The following is a 22,799-nucleotide window of genomic DNA, read 5'->3' as shown; positions in this document are numbered from 1 at the left end:
TTATATTATTTTGCTTCCCTTCCCTTATGTTCATCTGTTCTGTGTCTTAAAGTCCTCATATGAGTGAAGTCGTATGATTGTCTTTCTCTGACTAATTTCACTTATCATAATACCCTCTAGTTCCATCCACATAGTTGCAAATGGCAAGATTTCATTCTTTTTGATTGCTGAGTAATACTCTATTGTATATATATATACCACATCTTCTTTATCCATTCATCCACTGATGGACATTTCGGCTGTTTCCATACTTTGGCTATTGTGCTGCTATAAACATGGGGGTGCATGTGTCCCTTTGAACAGCACACCTGTATCCCTTGGATAAATGCCTAGTAGTGCAATTGCTGGGTCATAGGGTAGTTCTGTTTTTAGTTTTTTGAGGCACCTCCATACTGTTTTCCAGAGTGCCTGCACCAGCTTGCATTGCCACCAACAATGCAAAAGAGATCCTCTTTCTCCGCATCCTCGCCAACATCTGTTGTTGCCTGAGTTGTTAATGTTAGCCATTCTGACAGTTGTTAATGTTAGCCATTCTGAAGGGGGTATCTCATTGTGGTTTTGATTTGGATTTCCCTGATGATGAGTGATGTTGAGCATGTTTTCATGTGTTGGTTGGCCATCTGGATGTCTTCTTTGGAGAAGTGTCTATTCATGTCTTTTGCCCATTTCTTCACTGGATTATTTGTTTTTTGGGTGTTGAGTTTGATAAGTTCTTTATAGATTCTGGATACTAACCCTTTATCTGATATGTCATTTGCAAATATCTTCTCCCATTCTGTTGGTTGCCTTTTAGTTCTGCTGATTGTTTCTTCTCTGTGCAGAAGCTTTTTGTTTTGATGAGGTCCCAGTAGTTCTTTTTTGCTTTTGTTTCCCTCGCCTCTGGAGGCGTGTTGAGTAAGAAGCTGCTGCGGCCAAGATCAAAGAGGTTTTTGCCTGCATTCTCCTTGAAGATTTTGATGGCTTCCTGTCTTACATTTAGGTCTTTCATCCATTTTGAGTTTATTTTTGTGTATGGTGTAAGAAAGTGATCTGAGTTCATTCTTCTGCATGACACTGTCCAGTTTTCCCCGCACCACTTGCTGAAGAGACTGTCTTTATTCCATTGGATGTTCTTTCCTACTTTGTCAGATTAGTTGGCCATAGGTTTGTGGGTCCATTTCTGTGTTCTCTATTCTGTTCCATTGATCTGAGTGTCTGTTTTTGTGCCATGAATACATAATTTAACAAGAATTGTTACCCAGATATAAAGTGAAGGAAGTGACTGCAAAGCTAAAAAGAGAAATCCAAGGTATTATAGAGGGAGCAAATGTTACCACATCTAGAGCTGGGGGAAAAAAAATGAAGCAAAGGAAGAAACTTACAGAGGAGTGACCCCTCAGTTGAAACTCAGATGTATGAGAAGATGCTGCTCAGTTGGTGTCGGTGTCCCTGAGCTTAAAGGAGGGACTCTGTGGGACCCAGACCTCTAAGGCAGGAACAATGGCTGGCTGGTGTTGATGTCTTTGAGTCGATGAAATGACAAAACTGTAGAAAAACTACAAACTGGATTCAGTTGTTGCTGCAGAAAGGGCCTGCTGCTACCAGGATGAAGAACCATTGCTGGCATAAAGCACACAGAAACCAAAAGGCTATAGGAGGCAGTCTTGAGGTAGACAGGAAGGAACAATTCTCTTGCCCTCCCACAGTCTCGGGTTCTCCCTCTGGTGCCACCAGTTAACAGAGCTTAACAGGACCACCTGGCAAGGCAAAGAAATGTGGTTTTCAGAGTCCCAGCTCCAGCATCAAAGAATAATACAAAAGGGTGAGTTGAGAGCTGAGATAACGATGTAGTAACTGGCATTTGACTGATGTGAAAACTGGTACCAGAAATGGGGTTTACATACATATATACATACATACATACATACATACATCCTCTGGTTTGCATATATCTCATAAAGATAGTTAAAGACCTTGCTTCTTCCTGCGCCTCATATCCAATGAGTATAATGTCATCAATGTAGTGGACCAAGTCAATGCTGATTGGAAGGTCAAGATGCTCAAAATCTCTGTGGACTACATCATGGTAGAGAGCAGGAGAACTGTCATAGCCCTGGGGCAAGACAGTGAAGTTACATTGTTGGCTTTGCCTAGTAAAAGCCAATAGCTTCTGGTGTTCTCTACCAATTTGTATGGAGAAATAAGCATTTGCTAGGTCAATAGCTGCATACCAGGTAGCAGGGGGTACATTGATTTGCTCCAGTAAAGATACTACATGCAGAAAGCAGCTGCAGTTGCAGGCAGACATCACCTGATTAAATTTATAATAATCTACATTCTCCAAAATCCATCCACCTTCTTCACAGACCAAACGGGCAAGTTAAGTTGGCATGAGATAGGTTTCATCACTCCCTGCTGCTTTCAAATCTTTATTGGTGTTACTAATCTCTGTAAATCCCCATTCTGTCATCCCAGGAAAACAATATTTTTTGTTTACTCTCCTGGTATATGTATATGTGGGGGAGGGGAATTTCCAAGGGCTACAACTTGACCCTTCATACTATAAGCCTCCTTATTTCACGATCAGAAATTCTGATCTGGAATTCTAAACTGAAAATTCTGCCAGTTACCATGTATCTATTCTAATTATACACACAGGAACTTATGAAATCACTATAGAGTGGTTCTGTGGATTTACTTAATCCACTGATTCAAACTTGAGTTAAGACTCAATTTCTCGGGGGGATTGTGGGGTGGGGAATGGGTTAAATAGGTGATAGGGATTAAGGAATGCACTTGTCGTGATGAGTACTGGGTGATGTATGGAATTGTTGATTCATTTTATTGTACACCTGAAACTAAAATCACACTGTGAACTAACTGGAATTAAAAACTTTTAAAAAATAAAAGGAAGGTGCAAGGACTAAGCTCTGGGAGCACTCCAATGTTAGAACTCTAAGAAAAGAAGAGTAACCAACAGGAGAGACATAAAAAACGACTAGGGAAGTGAAAGAAAAACTCAAGTATTGTTATCTTGGAAGCCAAGTGAAGAAAGTACAGGTTTTCCCCACTGTCTGAAAGTATGACATTCCTGTGAAACCTTCTGCAAGCCAGAATGACATAAAGCAAAGAAGCAATTACCATTTATTTATATGGCAAAAATTTTTGAACATTCCTAGACCCCAAAAAATCAACTCTTTTAGGCTTTTCTGTTTCCTCAGGACACATCTTGTTAATGGATGCACAATATATGTCGAGATAAAGCACAGATGCTTCAGACACAGTTCAAAGCTACGGTTGCTGAATGCTGAGCTGAGTGTGGCTCCTGGGAAGGAGCTTAGGATGCATGCTGCCTCTATAATGACTTGCCTCAAAACAAACGCTGAATGCTATTTTTACTTTCTGCCTTTTTTTGTAAAGGCAAAAATCCCTTTGGATTTCTTTCCCTTAGGGAAACCAGGTGGTGGTCAATGCATCATCAAGATTAATACTCAGCTACAACCTCAAGACCTAACTCACCAATTGACCCCAATTCAACTGTGTTCAAACTCTTCATCACCACTGGGAGAAATGGTGCTAATCTTAAAGGACCCCAAGTCAGGTCATGGGCATTGCAGCAATACTTCTTCCTGAGACCCTCATGTTGGGCCATGTGCAGTTCAGTATTACTTTGCTAGACATCCCAGCAAGCAAAGTCTTCCATGTCCATGCAGATGTCAGAATGGAGAAAGATCAGTGTGAAGATTCAGGTGTCCTCCAGAAGTTTCTGAGTTCTCACCAGACCATCCTCTTTACCCTCTTTGTGGTGCTATCGTAACTTTTTTTTTTTTTTTTGTCTTCTAGCATACAATGCCTTCTTAAACAAGATACAGGCAATTACAGTTGTTTATGTAGCAACTCTAGGAATACCACAGCCATGTTCTTAGACCTCCACATATTCCTCCCCACTCTTTCATGACTCTACAACCCCCACCAGCCCAGAGTCAGCTACAACATTGGCTGTGGAGTATGAGGCACTAACCTCCACTTGGACAAGTCCCCTTAACTGTAGAGGACTGGAGATTTCTAGCAACCAGGAACTAGCAGCAACCTCTATACTCATAAGCCCCTAAACAAGGGTTCTGAGAACTGTAATTAAATGATCCTAAGCTGTTCCATAAAGAGAGAGAGAGACTCAGTTTCTCACCTGTGCACCACAAAGCCCACACTTAAACTGGTGGGCTGCAGTGGCATTTAGAGTCCCCAGGAATTAACATCAATTTAGTGCCAATGTTTAGAAATCCCTGAAAAACCTGAATATTTCTTTTTCCCTGGCACACAGTCATTTTAGGAGATGGCCACAGCTCCTTGTAAAGAAGACTTGGAGGAAGATTTTCAGTATATACTAATGGCAGTGCTACAGTAGCCTCCTTTAAGGGGATGCAACCTTGCCTTCAGTTATGGGGCTTGGGCCTGGTAACTGGTAAGAGGTCAGAACTTTCTACTGTGGTGACTAAAGTCATATTTTTGGCCACCATATATGGATTTTTTATACTAAATGTTGGTGACCAACATTTCAGTAGGCTGGTCATCTATTTTATTCCTACAACCATCATAATCATTTAGCCACAAAGATCGGTGAGTGTCAAAAAAGCATCTGATTACCACTATATTTCTACTTCTCTCTTTTAAAAAATGTTTACTTAGTTTTGAGAGAGAGAGAGAGAGAGAGAGAGAGAGAGAGAGAGAGAGAGACAACATGAGCAGGGGAGGGGCAGGGAGAGGGAGACACAGAATCTGAAGCAGGCTCCAGGCTCTGAGCTGTTAACACAGAGCCCGATGCGGAACTCGAACTCATGTACTGTCAGATCATGACCTGAGCTGAAATCGGATGCCCAACTGACTGAGCCACACAGGTGCCCCTATATTTCTACTTCTCTTTATAGTAAATGTGCCTGCTTTGTCTTTGGTGATTAAACACTAATGTTTAACTTCTGCTACTCGGAAATGGATCATCCCACATGCCTAACCTACAGAAGAAAGCCACTATAGAGCTTTTCAAGGATGTAAATACTCCTACTCACTAATATAATTTTCAGTGTGTTGGTAAGGGGATGTTCCCAGAATCCTCTCAGAGGATATACTTGGAGGGAGTGGATGTGCAAGCCAAAATGTGATAAATATACTCCAACATTCCTGTCTTCCTGAGTCTTTGGATTTCTTCCTACACGATGCCAGGGATGTTCCAGTATCTCAACCTAAAACACAGGCCACTGTGGAGTCCAAGTTTCAGTGAGTTTACCAAATAAATGGTTAGCATCACTTACAGCTGTAGATGCTAGAATATTAAATCCTTAATGTCTGATAAGTGTACCCATATTAATAAATTCTAACCAACTCAACATTATATTCTGTGCTCCTTGTTTTAACTCCCTTATAGTATACTCTCACATATTCCCTGGATTTTTGTCACTATATATGCAAATCCTGAGAGTCTTTTGCTGTAAAAGCTATTTCCTCCTGATCAGACTTTGTATTTGCCCTGCTGGGGCATTTGAACATCTGACTGTAGTTATGAGTCTACTAGAAGTAAGAGGTGGTTGTGGTGAATCTTCAGGAAAATGGGAGTCCCTACCAAGGCAGTTGCCTCAAATGAGATTTTTACAAGGTTTTCAATTTAGTGAAGGCTAGTCTCCACAAATACAGGAGGACAAACTGCCTCCATTTGCAAGAGAGGCTAGAGTGACTCAGGGGTTTGAGATTATTAGTCTCCTAGTTCCACTAAATCTTGGAAATTTGTAATGAGGTCCTTCTTCCCAATCAGTGCCCCAATTTTCACATGAGTAACTTGGCTGGGATGTGAATTCAGTTAACACTGAAACCCATAATTCTTGATGAATTGACCCCTTTATCATTCTATAATGACTTTCTTTGTTTCTTGTTGCAGCTTCTGGCTTAAAGTCTATTTTGTCTGATGTAAATATAGCTACCTCTCCTCTATTTTGGTTTCACTTGCATGTGATATCTTTTTCTATCCCTTCACTTTGAGCCTATGTGTGTCCTTAAAGCTGATGTGAGTCTCTTGTTTAGGCAGCACATAGTTGGGTCTTGTTTTTCATCCATCCAGCCACTCTGCATTTTGATGGAAATTTTAATCCATATGAATTTAGAGTAATTATCGATAGGGAAGAACTTAATCATGTCATCTTGTTAATTGTTTTCTGGCTGTTTTCATAGTTCTTTGTTGCCTTCTTCCTCTCTTACCACCTTCCTTTGTGAGCTGATGATTTTCCATAGTGGTATGCTTTGATTGCGTTCTTTTTATCTTTTGTGCATCTGCTGTGGATTTTTGCTTTGTGGTTACCATAGGGCTTACGTAAAACATCTTATAGATACAACAGTGTATTTTAAGCAGATAACAATTTAATTTCAGTTACAGACAAAGAGTCTACCCTTTTACCCTCCCATTTAAAAAAAATTTATTTATTTGGGCAGGGGGGCAGAGAGAGACAGAGAGAGAGAATCCCAAGCAGGCTCCACACTGTCAGCACAGAGCCCGATGTGGGGCTTGATTTCATGAACCATGAGATCATGACCTGAGCCAAAATCAAGAGTCTGACATTTAACTGACTGAGCCACCCAGGCACCCCTCCCATTTTGTTTTTGAGGCCACAATTTACATCTTTTTATATTATATATCCATTAGCAAATATTGTAGCCATAGTTATTTATAATACTTGTGTCCTTTAACCTTTATACTAGAATTAACTGATTAACACACTACCAGATTACAGTATTGGAATATTCTGAATTTGACTATATAATTAAATTTATCAATATGTTTTATATTTTCATGTTTCCATGTTACTAATTAGTGTCTCTTCATGCCTGCTTGAAGAACTCCTTTCATCATTTCTTATAAGGCAGTTCTAGTGGTGGTGAACTAACCTCAGCTTTTGTTTGACTGGGAAAGACTTTGTCTCTCCTTCATTTCTGAAAACTTTACCAGATAGAGTATTCTTGGTTACTTAAAGTATATCACCCCACTCTCTCCTGGCCTTTAAGGCTTCTGCTAAGAAATCCACTGATAGTCTTATGGAGTTCCTTTATAAGTAGCACACTTCTTTTTATTGCTGCTTTCAAGATTTATCTTTGTCTTTGATTTTTGAAAGTTTTATTATAATGTGTCCTGGGGAAGATCTCTTTGGGTTGAATTTGTTTGCAACTTCATGAACTTGAATGTGCAAATATGCCCCCAGATTTGGGAAGTTCTCAGGCATATTTTTTTAAAATAAGCTTTCTGCCCCTTTCTCTCTATCCTTAGATTCTCATAATACATACGTTGTTTCTCTTAATCGCGTCCCATCAATCCCATAGGATTTCTTCATTCCCCTTCATTTTTTTCCCCTTTGCTTTTCTCTGAGTGGATCATTTCAAATGATCTGTGTTCCTAATGAGTATTTACACAAAGAAAATGAAAACACTAATTCAAGGAGAAGTATGCACCCCTATGTTTATTGCAGCATTATATACAAAAGCCAAGGTGTGAAAGCAACCCAAGCACCCATTGACAGATGAATGGACAAAGATGTCATACACACACACACACACACACACACACACACACACACGAATATCATTCAGCCATAAAAAAGAATGAGGTCTTGCCATATGTGACAACATGGATGGACCTGGAGGATATTACACTAAATGAAGGAAGTCAGAGAAAGACAGATACCATATGATTTTACTTATACGTGGAATCTAAAAAACAAACAAACAAACAAAAAACCCCAAATAAACAAGAAGCAGAAACAACTAATAAATATAGAGAACAAAGAGATGGTTTTCAGGGGGAGGATATTGAGGGATGGGCAAAATAGGTGAAGGGAGTGGGAAATACAGGCTTCCGGCTATGGAATGAATAAGTCACAGGAATTAAAGGTACAACATAGAGAATATAGTCAGTGGTATTGTGATAGCATTTTATGGTTACAGATGATAGCTATACCTGTGGTGAACATAGCATAATGTACAGACTTGTCAAATTACTATGTTGTACACTTGAAACTAATGTCACATTGTGTGTCAACTATACTTCAATAAAATAATCTGTATTCAGATTTACTAACTTTCTTCTGCTTGGTCTCATCTGCTATTGAAGCTCTTTTTTGAATTCTTCATTTCAGTCCTTGTATTCTCCAGCTCTGAAATTTCTGGTGTTCTTTTTTATATTTTCTCTTTGTGGAATTTATCATTTCATTCTTCTATTGTTTTTCTTACTTCATCAAATTGTTTATCTGTGTTCTCTGTTAGCACTCTGAGCATCTTTAATACAATTATTTTGAATTCTTTGTTAGGTAGTTTATGAATCTTTACTTCTTTGGGGTCCATTACTAGAAGTTTACTACATTCCTTTAGTGGTCTCATGTTTCCCTGATTCTTTGTGATCCCTGCCACCTTCATAGGTGTTTGTGCATTTGAAGAAGCAGTTATCTCTTCCAGATTTTATGGAATGAGTTTGGTGAGGAAAGACTTTCACCTATGGTTGGGGGCATTTTGGCACATGCTGTGACCCATGGTCTAGTACTGCAGGATACCAAGTGTGAGGGCAGGTAGCATGTGTAGATGGGTATGGGTGGAGGTGGCATGGTGTCTCATTGGCTCCAAAAGCTGTGGTCCATAACGTCAGTTACATGATCCTTTGTGGGAGCTACAGGCAGTCCACAATGTCTGCAAGGACTGTTGGATTCTTTAATGGCATCTCCAGTCTAGTGGCTAGGGACATGCCAGACAGTGATGGTGACCATAGCCAGTGGTGTGCACCCTCCTAGCTATGGGGCTAGTTGAGGGGGGTGGCTGCAGGGGCCAGTTGCAGACAGATGTGCAGTGGTGAAGGCTAGGTCCTTCAGCAGAGGCTGGGGCCAACTGCAGGCACATAGGCACCTGCAGGGGCCCTGGTTGTCAGTGTGTACATGTGTAACCATTGGGGCCAGCTGTAGGCATGCATTTGTCAGGGGAGGCCAGTGATGGGAGTTGAGGCTGGCGTCTTGCAGATGTACAACCACAGGGTTAACTGCAAGTGAGAGGGGCTGTTCAGACCAATGACAGGGGTTAGGGTTCAGTTCAGACCCATCAACAGCTATTCAGATGTTGGCTGTTGGCATATACCTGTGGGACTGCAGGAGCTTGCCATGGCATATGCCCAGCAGTAGAGGCTGGTAATGAGAGTCAAGCCAGCAGCATGCAGGTCAATAGCTGCAGGAGTCTCCTGCCATTCTCAGCAGTTATCTGTCTTACACTAGCTTTTCTTTCTTAGCCTTACCTTTAAGTGTTCATCAGCAAGGGTTTATCCTTAGCTTTTTTTTTTTTTTTTTCATCTCCTAGAAGATACTCGTATTGGGTGAGCTCCACTAGCATCTTCCTGCAAATGCGTCTTTCTGTCAGTACCCAGGGATTTAAGATTCATGAAATCCAGCTATATGATACTGCTTATCTTCTATTAGTCTGACAAATCAGAATTGTGTATGATTACTTTCTTATACTGAGAAACCTCTTCCTCAAGGATAACTAGCTACCCTTTCATCTATGACTGACAGTCTTGCCAATCAAGATGTCAAATGCTGCAATTCACCAATTTATAAATCTATTGGGAGTGCATGTGAAAGGCCCTTACCAGATTCACAAAAACCCAGCCTCAGAGCTGACAATCTAAGTAGGATGACTCTGGAATCTCATGAGTGGGGTGTGTGAGGTGTGAATAATGCTGTGCACTGTGGGTAACTAAAATGCAAATTAATACTTCAGACTGGACAGTGCTTCTATCATTATCCAATGGACTTGATTCTGCATAACGTCCTACAATATATTTCAGTCACAATATATTTCAGTGGCATGAAGATTCTTACTGCCTGCAAACTTCTATCAGACTATTGAGCAGGTATCTTAAATGTGTTAACACCTACAAACTCAAACTCTTATCATTCCTCTAACCTGTTTTCCTCTCCTTTCCATATTTCATTTAATGGCATCATGATCCATTCAGCCTTATAAATATGAAAAAACACTCAGTGAACCTTAACTATTTCTCTTTTTCTCTTTAGATCCAACTTTGCCCCCAATCCTGATGATCATATCTGTTTTAGTTTAGGTTCCTTCAGAACAGACCTTGATCCAAGGAGTTAAATGTAAGTTCATTTGGGAGGTGGTTCCAGGAAACAATGGCAAGGGAGTAGGGAAGTAATACAGGAAAGTGAGGGAAGCCTGTACTATTAGGCAGGTTTCACTGAGGCAACTAAGGCTCTATCCCATTGGGGAACTCTGGGAGACAGATATGTTCCACCCATGGGACTCTATGCAGCTTCCTATTCATCACTGGCTGAGGGCTTCTCCTAGAAGATATCAACTCTCAGGCACTTCTTGCCATCCCACATTTGGACTGGCACAAGCCCTCAGAATTGCAGGTGCTTGCAGTCAGAGACCATTCATATGTACTGAAAAGTGAAGCTGAAGGGATGTAGTTAGGGTATTGGCAATGTCTAGCAGAAAGTAGATTAGAGTGAGGGGCATTGAAACGTGCAACATTTACGGGTGCAAAATTTACCTTTATTCTGCGCACCCTCCTCCCATCCTTCATAATTCTAGTCATTGCTGGCAGAGTTAACTTTTTAAAAACACCAATTTGATCACATCTGTCCTGTGCTTAAAAAGCACAGAGTAAAGTCCATCCTCCTTGATTTCACATGAATAAACATTATAGACTGAAAAGTTACCTTAACAAATTTTTAAAAACATTTATTCATTTTTGAGAGACAGAGTGTGAGTGGAGGAGGGGCAGAGAAAGAGGGAGACACAGAATCTGAAGCAGGCTCCAGGCTCTGAGCTGTCAGCACAGAGCTCAAAGCAGGGCTCGAACTCATGCACCATGAGATCTTGACCTGAGCTGAAGTTAAATGCTTAACCGACTGAGCCATCCAGGTGCCCTGAAAAGTTACCTCTTTAGCCTCATCTTCTGCTATTTTCTTTTATATAACTAAGCTCTGTACATGAATGCTTCACTTCCTGAACTTTTATACCCTAGTGTGTATTGTTCCTTCTGCCTCAAATACCCTTCCCCACTCCTTTACACAAAAATTTCTTACTAGTCCTTTAAAATCCAGTTTAGAAATCTTTCTATGAAAACTTCCCTGAACTCCCTGGGAAAATTAATTGCTTACTCCTGTGTGTTCCTTAACACCTCTGCTTTTGTACTGTGCAGATGGAACTGCACCTGTAAATCCTTTTTTTCATCACTAAACTAGGAACTCTTCAAAGGAAGTTTTCCTGTCTCCCTGAGCACAGGTCTCATTTATCTTTTTTAACCCCAATGCTTGCATATAGAAGTCACCCAATAAAGGTTTATTGCATTGAATTTATCTGGGTGCATCAAAAAAACCCTGATTTTAAAAGAAATGGAAGGGAGCTTCTAGTAATTTCAGGAGATGGACACCATAAGCAAAGAAAGCAGGCTGTGAGAATGTACAATTGGGACCTACCAAAGAAATCTATTTTATATTACTTATTTATGAACTGCTTCAAAAAGGCTTTGAGGCAGCTATTCTTAAGTGCTGGAATCTGTTGTCTCCAAAGGCAGTACTTCTGGTTTATTCTGCTGGAACATGTGTTGATAAAAAGACATGCAAATACTCTAGCATAGTTTAAAGAAACCATTTTAAATTAAATAGTCCCTGGATTGTAACTGTCCTAGAGGCAAAGGCCGTGTATATAAAATTTACTTTTTACATAGCACCTAGCCTAAATATACACAAATTCTTAAATGATTTTTGGCACAGCAGTAATTTTGATTACTGTAGTCATTTGCAATGAAGTAAGCATCAGATAATTATCCACTTTAATTCCTTAATATGAATAAATAAGCAAGATAAATCACATTTCTCTCAGAACTCCCCACTCAGAAAAATGCTTTGTAGTGAGATTATTATTCTAATATCTGTATGCCTTTCATACATGATGAATTGGGTAGCCATCAGAGTTTCACTTCACCTAATCTTGTTATTTCAAAAATTATTAAGGATGATAATATATTTAAAAATTTTTTTTTAATTTTTGTGTTTATTTTTTTTTTTTTGACAGTGAGGAAGACAGAATGTGAGCAGGTGAGGGACAGAGAAAGAGGGAGATACAGAATCTGAAACAGCCTCCAGGCTCTGAATGTCAGCACAGAGCTGAACATGGGGCTCGATCTCACAAGCCGTGAGATCGTGACCTGAGCCGAAGTCGGGACGCTTAACCGACTGACCCACCCAGGTGCCCCATGATGATAATAATGTTTTTAAAACTTCACTTGCATTACTGTTGCTGCTGCTGCTGCTGCTGCTGCTGCTGCTGCTGCTGCTGCTGCTGGTGTGTGTGTGTGTGTGTGGTGTGTGTGTGTGTGTGTGTGTGTGTGTGTGTGTTTCTTTCTTAAAATGATAATGGTGGTGATTGTTATGGTTGAGCTTTCCTGTCTCCCTGGGCACTAGCCTAGCATTAATCTAGGTTTGGTCAGTAACAACAGCAGTAACAGTAGTACAGTTTGAAAAGTTTAGCAGTTGAGAACTTAGTACCATTCAATAGAATGGTGGGATGCAGTGGGGGTTGGGAGTGACTTTGGTCTCCCACAGTACTTTTTGTTGTTTAATATTTTCTTTCTGTTATTAATATTGGTCTGATAATAGTGTTCCCTAATATTTGATGATACCTTTTAGTGGTCCAGATGAGTGAGCCAGCATCTCAAGAGGGATCCAAACCTGTTCAGGTACTTGGCTTACATAGATTTCTAGCCATTTAATTATAAGAGGATTTGAGATTTAACATTCTTGAGAAAATTGAGATGCAAGATCATATTTTATCATTTACTTACTTCTCTTTTTAGTCAAAGTATTCTGCCTCAGGTCATGACAAAAGTACTGGAAAAAGGGGTTCAAATAATAGTTGGGTTACAGTAACCTTCTAGTTGGTTGGCATTTTATAACATGTCTGTTATTGTTTGAATTTTTTTTAATTTTTTAACGTTTTATTTATTTTTGAGACAGGGAGAGACAGAGCATGAACAGGGGAGGGTCAGAGAGAGGGAGACACAGAATCCGAAACAGGCTCCAGGCTCTGAGCTGTCAGCACAGAGCCCAACGCGGGGCTTGAACTCACGGACCGCGAGATCGTGACCTGAGCCAAAGTCGGCCGCTTAACCGACTGAGCCACCCAGACGCCCCTTGTTTGAATTTTTAATATGGCTACTTTGTGTGATTTTATTTGGTATGATGTTTGCCCATTATGTAATTTTTTTTACATAAAAAGTTTGCTATACTAGAGTATAAGATGTTAGTTTTATCTTTAGCTTCTTTTGGATCCCACTTACTAATACTGTTTCCATTTCAGGAAAATGGAAAAGAAGAGAAAGAAAGGAAACAGGAAGCAACTGAAGTGAAAGTCCCTACTGAGGTAGAGTTTTCATAAATAATCAGATGTTAATGCTGGAGAATACACTGGTCAAATTAATTTTCTTATGAAAAAGGAAAAGAGGGGTGCCTGGGTGCCTCAGTCAGTTAAGCATCAGACTCTATTTCACCTCAGGTCATGATCTCATGTTGAGAGACTGAGCTCTGCATCGGGCTCCGCACTGTGCGTGGAGCCTCCTTAAGATTCTCTTGCCCTCTTCCTCTGCCACTCCCCCACTCATCCTCTTGCTCTCTCAAAAAAAATTTTTTTTACAAAAGGAAGGAAAAGATGTGGATGTCCAAAAGGATAAATAAAATGCCAAATGGAAATGAGCAAATTCATGTTAACCATTAAGCTGACTCATCTGAGACAGTTGCAGAAAGTGTCTGTGGACAGATAAATTATTTTTGAAAAGCTATTACAAGTTATAGGTAAATAAAGGTTGCATTCTAAGGTCAGAACCATTACCCCAAGTACAAAACCCACCAGTTTTTAGGATAACTTCATTATTCATTCTGAAAATATAATTTCCATATTAATAATTTAAGTAACTTTGTGTTTATTTGAATACAAGACTTCAATGAGGAAGAATATTCTATAGAAAAAGGGATGCGATTGAAAACAGTTATATGGGGCTCCTGGCTGACTCAGTTGGTTAAGCCTCTGACTCTTGATTTCGGCTCAGGTCATGATTTCATGGTTCATGAGTTGGAGCCCTGCATCTGACTGCGCTGACTGCAGATTCTGCTTGGGATTCTCTCTCTCTTCTCTGCCCCTTCCCCAATCTCTCTCTCAATCTCTCTCTCTCTCTCTCTCTCTCTCTCTCTCTTTCAAAAATAAATAAACTTTAAAAAATCTTAAAAAAAAAGAAAATAGTTATATGGATTCACCATTAAGTTCAATAATATGAGTCTTAAAAACATTGTTATCGTTCTTTTAACATTACATCAACATGAGTACAAAAAATGATTTTTCCACCATTTATTCATGAAACTAACCTTTAATTTCAATTAAGATGAAATATTTTTCTTTCTACCACAAACATAGAAGATGATTCTAATAGTAGAAGAAAACAGTAGCATTTTCAAAAGTCCACTTTCATCACCAGCAGTGGTCTCAAATATTGTTTCTAGAAAGTATTGTATAATTTGAAGATTAATGTACATCTGAAATAATATTCTTTGCATATCACTTTGTTAGCCATAGAAAGATGGGATGACATGTTGAACCAATGTATTTTATCTTATCAATGCAGTAAGCAGTCTTTGCTTCTAATGCACAGCATTAAATCCTAGAAAAATCAAACATATGTCTGGTAACTCCTGTAAGTCATTTATCTGCATTCTTTAATTGGGAGGGTTGATGCAACTTTGAAGAAAAGTAACTCATTTTACAATTGGGATTTCTTTTCTCTTTTCAGAGTTCACAGAGCGTACCAAGCAGCTCTGCATTAGACAACAGCAGCAATGTGCCAGAAACAGCAACAGATGAAATCAAATCCCAAGGTATAGAACTAGCCTTTCCCCTACACAATGGAATTTAAAACAATTGTGTTTTCACTGGGGATGCATTCCTTAAGATTTTGCCTTAAAAAATATAGTCTCAGGGGTATTTTAAACACAATTTGGGAAATAGTTTAAAATGTATTCCCTTCATCATCTATTAATATTTTTGAAGCAACTTTATGACTATTCATCCTGTGCTTAAAGAGAAAATTTAGCTGAGATCTGACTGATACATAGCAGGCAACCCATTAATGAAAACATTAAATGAAGAACGCAAATGATTTGGCCTGCTTATTGTTTTTTGTTTGTTTGTTTGTTCGTTTGTTTCTCCTTTTTACCTCTGTACTTGACCACACATTTATTGTGTTTGATTTCTAGCCCCATCCTTAACCCATATCCCACGTAATTATGCATCTTGGAAGTGTATCAGATCAAAGACAAAACACAAGTGGGAAAGACAGTCATCACTTTCATTGCAGTTCTTCAAACTTTAGATACTTAGTGAAATCCTGTACCAAAAAAATTCTTTTCAATATTTGAAATTTAACAATTTTAATTAATTGAAATGTGCTTCTGTTCAGTTTCAAGTATTAAGTGTTAAGTATGTGCTAGGCAATGCTAGGCCAAGTTACCATAATAATTATTTAAAGCATTTTCTAAAGTATAAATTGTTATATGGGTGCTACTTACTGCTTTTAGGTACTTACTTTTCTCCAAAGGGTTTTCTGTCTCTTAAACCAATTAAAAGCAGTTATTTACTGTTTCTTCTTATCAACACACATTATAATACATACACATTAAGAACCAAATTTTCCAACACTTACTCTGTTTTTATTATAAACTTGTACTATTTTCATAGCTTCACTAACTTTTAAAAAGTTTCTCAGAAAGTCCCTCTCCACCTGCCTCTCCACCCACCCCAATTTCTTGATTTTACTTCTTCCTCACTCCCACCCTCCATCACCATTGCTGCATACATATACTTTGCCTTTACCTTAATCATTTCAGCCATGTTTTTTTAAAGTTTATTTATTTATTTTTAGTAATCTCTAACACTCAAGGTGGGGCTCAAATTTACAACCCCATGATCAAGAGTCACATACTCTTCTGACTGAGCCAGCCAGGTGCTCCTCAGCCAGGTTTTTAAATGAACTCTTTCATTTTAAATATGCCAAACAGAATTGGGATCTTGGTAATTTGTTATAAATTTAATTAGATGTTCACTTTAATCAGTTTGTGGCCAAATTTGCACATACAACACTCACGCATGCATTCCATCATGTAATTTATTACCTCTCTAGAAAACGTATCAATCAAGAGTTTGTGTTATTTCTTGTTCCTGTATTTTCAATTTCTGTTATAGCTTTTCAGTTTGTGCTATAGGGAAGTGTGTTTTGTTTAAATCTGTGCATCCCAGTATGTGTTATATACTGAAAACATTGCAGTTGCTTATTACAATATCAGTTGCAAGGCAATGTACTTATTTATTTGGTGACCAGGCACTATTAAGCCTAATATTCTAAATCTCCCTTTGTAAATGTGTGTGTGTGTGTGTGTGTGTGTGTGTGTGTGCGTGCGTGTGAGAAGTGGGAAGAGGAACTGTTAATGCAATTTCAATATATCAAAGGAAGTGTCTTTATTCTTGTTATATATTTTCAAAATTAAAATGATGTTATCTTGTCAGGCAGCTCTCAGAACGCACTCAAGTATGTATCTTTGCAAAGAAAATATTGTGTTTAAATGTACCATGAAAATTCCTCATTTCTTTACCCTAGTCATCATACATTTCAGGGTATGAACTTAACTTGCATTTTGAGAAATCTTTTTTTGAAAATGTGTTTGCTCGGGGCACCTGGCTGGCTCAGTCAGTGGAACATGTGACTCTTGATCTTGCAGTTATGAGTTTAAGCACCATGTCGGGTGTAGAGGTTACTTAAAAATAAAATAGTAAAAGAAAAGAAAGAAAATATATTTTCTCAACTCTGTTCTTATTTCACAGCCCTAAGATTAACAATTTTGTAGGAAAATACATTTTCCTATAGTTATTGAATCCTAATTCCAAAAGTATTTGATAGTGGTTCTTTTCCTCCTTGTTTCTTTATAACCATTCTTCCTTATGTACAAATGTTAAGAATCAAGCCAGGTGGAAAAAAAAATCAAGCCAGCTGAGTTTAAGACAGGACCTATATTTAAGGAGAACATCACACATGTAGTTGAGTAGCCCTGCTGGGTCAATTTGCACCAGTTTAATCAGCTGACAGTCCTACTAATGTTATAAGCCCGCTTGTGAAGAAAGAATCTGCTAAAGCTTATAATGTGGATTATAATTCATTCCTATATATGTCCTTAAATAGGGTGGTACTGAGGCCATGCCCAGCAGGGGGCCATGAACTAAGTGCTGGAAATGGTAAAAGTCACTTTGAAGGCTGGGCCTTTCAAAATATGAACAAGGAATTCTTTTATGTCCCTACTTATTTAGTTGAAAGCATTTATGCCCAAAGTACCTGAATAAGTCTTTGCATGTTAGAAGGTAGATTAATACAGGGTTGAAGGTATACATGTCGAGGAAGAATGTGAAAGGCTCTTAATACTATGAAGAGTTTAGGAAGATAATCCTGAAAAAGAATTCCAGGGCTTAGCATAGTTCCTGGCACAAAGTGAGACATCTATAAATATTTATTAGAGTGAATGTATAAACGAATCAGTCAGTCTGTGAAAGGGTTAGGAATGTCCACGCATAGACCTGCTAAAAAACCCTATACCTGTTTGAAACTATATTCAACTGAACCTCAGAATTAATTTGCCCTTGGGGCAGCTGGGGCTGTAATTTATGAACCTTGAATTCAGAGGTCGCTCAATCAAAAGGGAACTGCAGTTAGGCTTGCTTAGAATCCTGATTTATTAACCCTGCTATTGCTGTGCCTCCTCTTTTCTTGGTTTTATGGCTCTAAGAGAGAAGTGTTTGACTAGAGTTGTAACCAAATACACATCTTCTATTCTACATGTCAGTGCAAACACTAGGATTATTGCTTAGCAACCTATAATAGCCAAACACACTAGAGAAGCACTAGCAGTCTGCAGCAAGATGCAGAATGTCCTAATTCATGTGTGAGTGTACAAATGAGCCGTGGCAGATGGGTAGATATCAAGTTGCTGTACATCTGTAGCAGTATCTTTAAAACAGGAGAGGATCCTCTTTGGGTTATGTCCGAGAGAGAAAAAGCAAAGAGAGTAACATTAGAATCCGCAGGCTTTAAAAGTTTTTTTAAATTATTTTTTCAATTTACTTCAATTTTATTTCAATTATTTTATTTATTTATTTATTTATTTATTTATTTATTTATTTATTTATTTTGAGAGAGAGAGACAGAGAGAATGAGAGAGGGAGGGGCAGAGAGAGAAGGAGAGAGAGAATCGCAAGCAGGCTCCGCACTGTCAGCTTGAAGCCTGATGTGGGGCTCAAACTCATGAACCGTGAGATCATGACCTGAGCCAAAACCAAGAATTGGATGCTTAACTGAGTAGCCCAGGCATCCCTAAAAATTTGTTTAAATATTTATTTATTTTTGACAGAGACAGAGTGTGAGCAGGGGAGGGGCTGAGAGGGAGAGAGATACAGAATCTGAACCAGGCTCCACGCTGTTTGCTGTCAGCACAGAACCTGACATGGGGCTTGAACCCACAAACGATGAGATCATGACCTGAGCCAAAGTCGGACCCTTAACTGACTGAGCCACCCAGGTGCCCCAGAACCTGTAGACTTTAAAGAATTGCTCTCTTTCACACTTAGTAAGCATTGTACCCAACCAGAGTGTAAACATCCCTTCACACTCAAAAAAGTGGTTAATTTGTTTGCAAATCCAACTGAGAGATTAGGGAGAGCATTATACTACCCTCCTCACTTCCCCCATATTGGATAAAAGAATTAGCCAAAGAGCAAATCAAAAATTGGGAGGAGGTTCATAAATACTATTTACTATTGGACATAAGACATTCTTCAGATGAAATGTTGGGTTTTCAAGAGTTTCTTTATAGACTACTTATTTTTTTCCTGGGAAGAAAGATGGATACTATCTAGCTAGGTAGGATTTAAAAGTATTCTTCAGAGTATTCTCAATTAAGCTAGAGGAAATTTTAAATAAATTAATTAAACGAATTTGAAATATTTGTGGATAGCTCCCCACCGAAAATGAGAATGAATAAATACATTGCAATAGTCATATAATGAAATACTATGAAGCAGTGAAAAATGAATGAAGTTCATTACAAGTGTATCAAAAAACAAACAAACAACAACAACAACAAAAACCTAGGAATAAACCTAACCAAAGAGGTGTAAGACCTGTACTCTGAAAACTTTAAAACGCTGATGAAAGAAATTGAAGATGATACAAAGAAATAGAAAGACATTCCATGCTCATGGAGTGGAAGAACAAATATTGTTAAAATGTCTATATTACCCAAAGCAATCTACACATTCAATACAATCACTACCAAAATACCAACAGCATTTTTCACAGAAGTGGAACAAACAATCCTAAAATTTGTATGGAACCACAAAGGACTCCAAATAGCCAAAGAAATCTTGAAAAAGAAAAGCAAAGCTAGAGGCATCACAATTCTAGACTTCAAGTTATATTACAAAACTGTAGCAATCAAAACAAAAATGGATACATAGATCAATGGAACAGAATAGAATATCCAGAAATAAACAATTAAATGGTAAATTAATCTCCAATAAAGCAGGAAAGAATATCCAATGGGAAAAAGTCTCCAGCAAATGGTGTTGGGAAAACTGGACACCAATATGCAAAAGAATGAAGCTGGACCATGTTTTTACACCATACACAAAAATAAACTCAAAATGGATTAAAGACCTAAATGTGGGACCAGAAACCATAGAAATCCTAGAAGAGAGCACAGGCAGTATTTTCTCTGACATTGGCTATAGCGACTTTTTTCTAGATAGATGCGCTGAGGCAAAGGAAACAAAAGCAAAAATAAACTATTAGGACTATAAAAACAAAACAAAACAAAACAAAACAAAAAAAAACTTCTGCATTGTGAAGGAAATTATCCATAAAACTAAAAGGCAACCTATGGAATGGGAGAAGATATTTGCAAATGACATACCCAATAAAGGGTTCATATCCAAAATATAAGAAGAACTTATAAAACTCAACACCCCAAAACTAAATAATCCAATTAAAAAATGGTCAGAAGACATGAACAGACATCTCTCCAAAGAAGACATCCAGATGGCCAACAGACACGTGAAAAGATGCTCAACATCACTCATCATCAGGGAAATGCAAATTAAAACTACAATAAGATACCACCTCACACCTGTCAGAATGGCTAAAATTAACAACACAGAAAACAACAGGTATTGGCGAGGATATGGAGAAAAGGGAACCTGTGTGCACTGTTGGTGGGAATGCAAACTGGTGCAACCACTGTAGAAAGCAGCATGGAGGTTCCTCAAAAAGTTAAAGAAGAATTACCCTATGATTTAGCAATAGCAGTGCTGGGTATTTACCCTGAATAAAAAAACAATGATTCAAAGGGATACATGAATGTGTGCATCATTATTTACAGCACCCAAACTATGGAAGCAGCCTAAGTGTCCGTCGACAGATGAATGGATAAAGAAGATGTGTTATCAGTATACAACGAAATATTCTTCAGTGGTAAAAAATAATGAAATCTTTCCATTTGCAACAACATGGATGGAACTAGAGTGTATTATTATAATACTTATTAATATAAGGGGATATAATAAGTGAATACTGTATTTCACTTATTAGTGACAGAAGCCAGAGAAAGATAAATACATATGATTTCACTCATGAGGAATTTAAGAAACAAAACAGATGAGGAAAGGGTGGGATGATGGGGTTAAACAGGTGATGGAGATTAAGGAGTGCACTTGCCATGATGAGCACCAGGTGATGTATGGAATAGTTGAATCACTATATTGTACACCTAAAACTAATGTAACACTGTATGTTAACTAACTGGAATTAAAATAAAAACTTTAAAAAAATCAATGAACTAGAGCTGCACTGAATGATGAATTTCCAGATGAATTTACAAACATAATATTAAGTATTAAAAGGTTGCAGAAAACACACGGTATGAAATAATTTTTATAAGGTTTAAAAACAAGAAGAACAATATTATATTGTTTAGATACAATATAAACAATTGCAGAGAAATGATAAACATGAAATTCAGAATAGAGTTTCTATCAAAGTAGGGGGATATGGGAGGCTTTAATATTTAGGTAATTTTTTTCTTTTTCTTTTTTTAGGTAATTTTTTTCTTAAGCTAAGAGCAGATATATGGCTATTTATTATATCATTATACTTATAGGTCTTAAATATTTAATATTAAGATTAAAAAAACACTGCTCTATGTTATGGAGGTTCTGGTCTCTTGCCTTTTATTGCACTACTAATATTTATTGAGAGTTATTAATGGTTGAGGCATGAATCAGTAACTACTTTCTGATTATCTTAAAAATAATGAGTATAAAAATAATTTTCATATTTATTTCTTCTTTTCTCCTGCATCAAAAACAAAAGACTTTAACAATAAATGGCCCTGATCCTATTGTGGTTCAGCTGGGCACTAATATTCTTTTCCAGCACACAGAAGCAAACTGACTAGTGGATAATGTTTGAAAAGGCCTGAAATAACTTCATCTCCATGACCATGTCAGAAAAAAACTTAAGATTCCCATTAACTTTTTCATTCCAGTCACCTCGGCATCCATAAACAAAACAAAACAAAACAAAAACCAAACAAACCATCTGATAGCTTATTGTTCAGAGCCTGAGCTAGCTAGGTCCTGGGAACCCAGAGCCCAGCTAGCCAGTTAATGCTAGGAAAAAGTCATACAATTCTATGTCCTGACACCAATAAAGATATAGTCTTCCATCTCAGATGGACATTCTGTATTACTTGGAAATCCATTTAGGTGTTTGTTTTCTGCTCCTTTCCACTTCCACAAAAATTATTTCAAACTTTTATCATGCACAAACCTATGATCCCACCATTTGTTGGTTTTAGCAATATTTATTTTATTCCACAAAAAAATAGAGGCTATTAGAGGGAATGTCCTCAATATAGTGTAGGAAACACCTCATCCAAATTTACTATATATTCTTGATCTCAATCTCTCATATCTCCTCAGACCCTAAGGACCATTATCTAATCTCCCGTCTGTAGCTTCTGTTTTCCTTTCTACATTGGCTCCTTTCTTTCACTCTCTCTATATAGTCAAGACTATCCCACCTTTAAAGAAAATCCTTCTCTTCACAGTCCGATTCCTTGAAATAATTGTCCACTTGTTTAGTCTACACTTCACCCCCAAGTCCCTCCTCAACCCACTGAAGTCCTGGTTCCATTCTTATCACAGAAATTGCCCTAAGGTCAGTGAAGAACAACTGGATGCTAAATCCAATGTATACTTTCTACTTCTTTTCTTTAAATGTTTATCTGTCTTGAGAGAGAGAGAAAGAGAGAGCAGGGGTGAAGCAGCAGAAAGAGAGGAGGGAGAGAATCCCAAGCAGGCTCTGCAATGTCAGTGCAGAGCCCGACGGAGGGCTCGAACTCACCAACTGCGAGAGCATGACCTGAGCCTAAATCAAGAGTTGGTCGCTCAACCAACTGAGCCACCCAGGCACCCCAGTATATTTTCTACTTCTTATATCATTTGATTTTTCTGCAGTATTTGACACTGTTTACCACTTCCTCTACAGTGATAATTTTTTTTGTCTGTCCAATGTCTCTTTGGGAAACTATCATCCTGTCCTTCTTAATCCCTTTGGCTTAGATGGGGCTGACTCCACCCCT

General features: G+C 38.2%; 1 protein-coding gene across 15 annotated transcripts in view; it reads left to right on the top strand.

The window, feature by feature from the left end:
- The window catches only part of EFCAB5 (EF-hand calcium binding domain 5), a 190,315-nt gene that overhangs the window by 13,286 nt on the left and 154,230 nt on the right, over nucleotides 1-22,799 (top strand). For 8 of the 15 annotated variants that reach the window (XM_019429682.2, XM_053893211.1, XM_019429683.2 and 5 more), the window contains 4 exons: nucleotides 10,062-10,145; nucleotides 12,705-12,754; nucleotides 13,375-13,437; nucleotides 14,855-14,939. In XM_019429682.2, the coding sequence (XP_019285227.2) occupies nucleotides 12,713-12,754; nucleotides 13,375-13,437; nucleotides 14,855-14,939 (190 nt within the window). In that variant the 5' untranslated portion in view covers nucleotides 10,062-10,145; nucleotides 12,705-12,712. The remainder of the gene's footprint in view (nucleotides 1-10,061; nucleotides 10,146-12,704; nucleotides 12,755-13,374; nucleotides 13,438-14,854; nucleotides 14,940-22,799) is intronic. The other 7 variants (XM_019429691.2, XM_053893212.1, XM_019429689.2 and 4 more) reach the window with 4 other exon arrangements.

The sequence above is a fragment of the Panthera pardus genome, unplaced genomic scaffold (genome assembly GCF_024362965.1).
Source record: "Panthera pardus isolate Hobbes unplaced genomic scaffold, ASM2436296v1 HiC_scaffold_3, whole genome shotgun sequence".
Taxonomy (NCBI): domain Eukaryota; kingdom Metazoa; phylum Chordata; class Mammalia; order Carnivora; family Felidae; genus Panthera; species Panthera pardus.
This window is presented reverse-complemented; position numbering and strand designations above follow the sequence as displayed.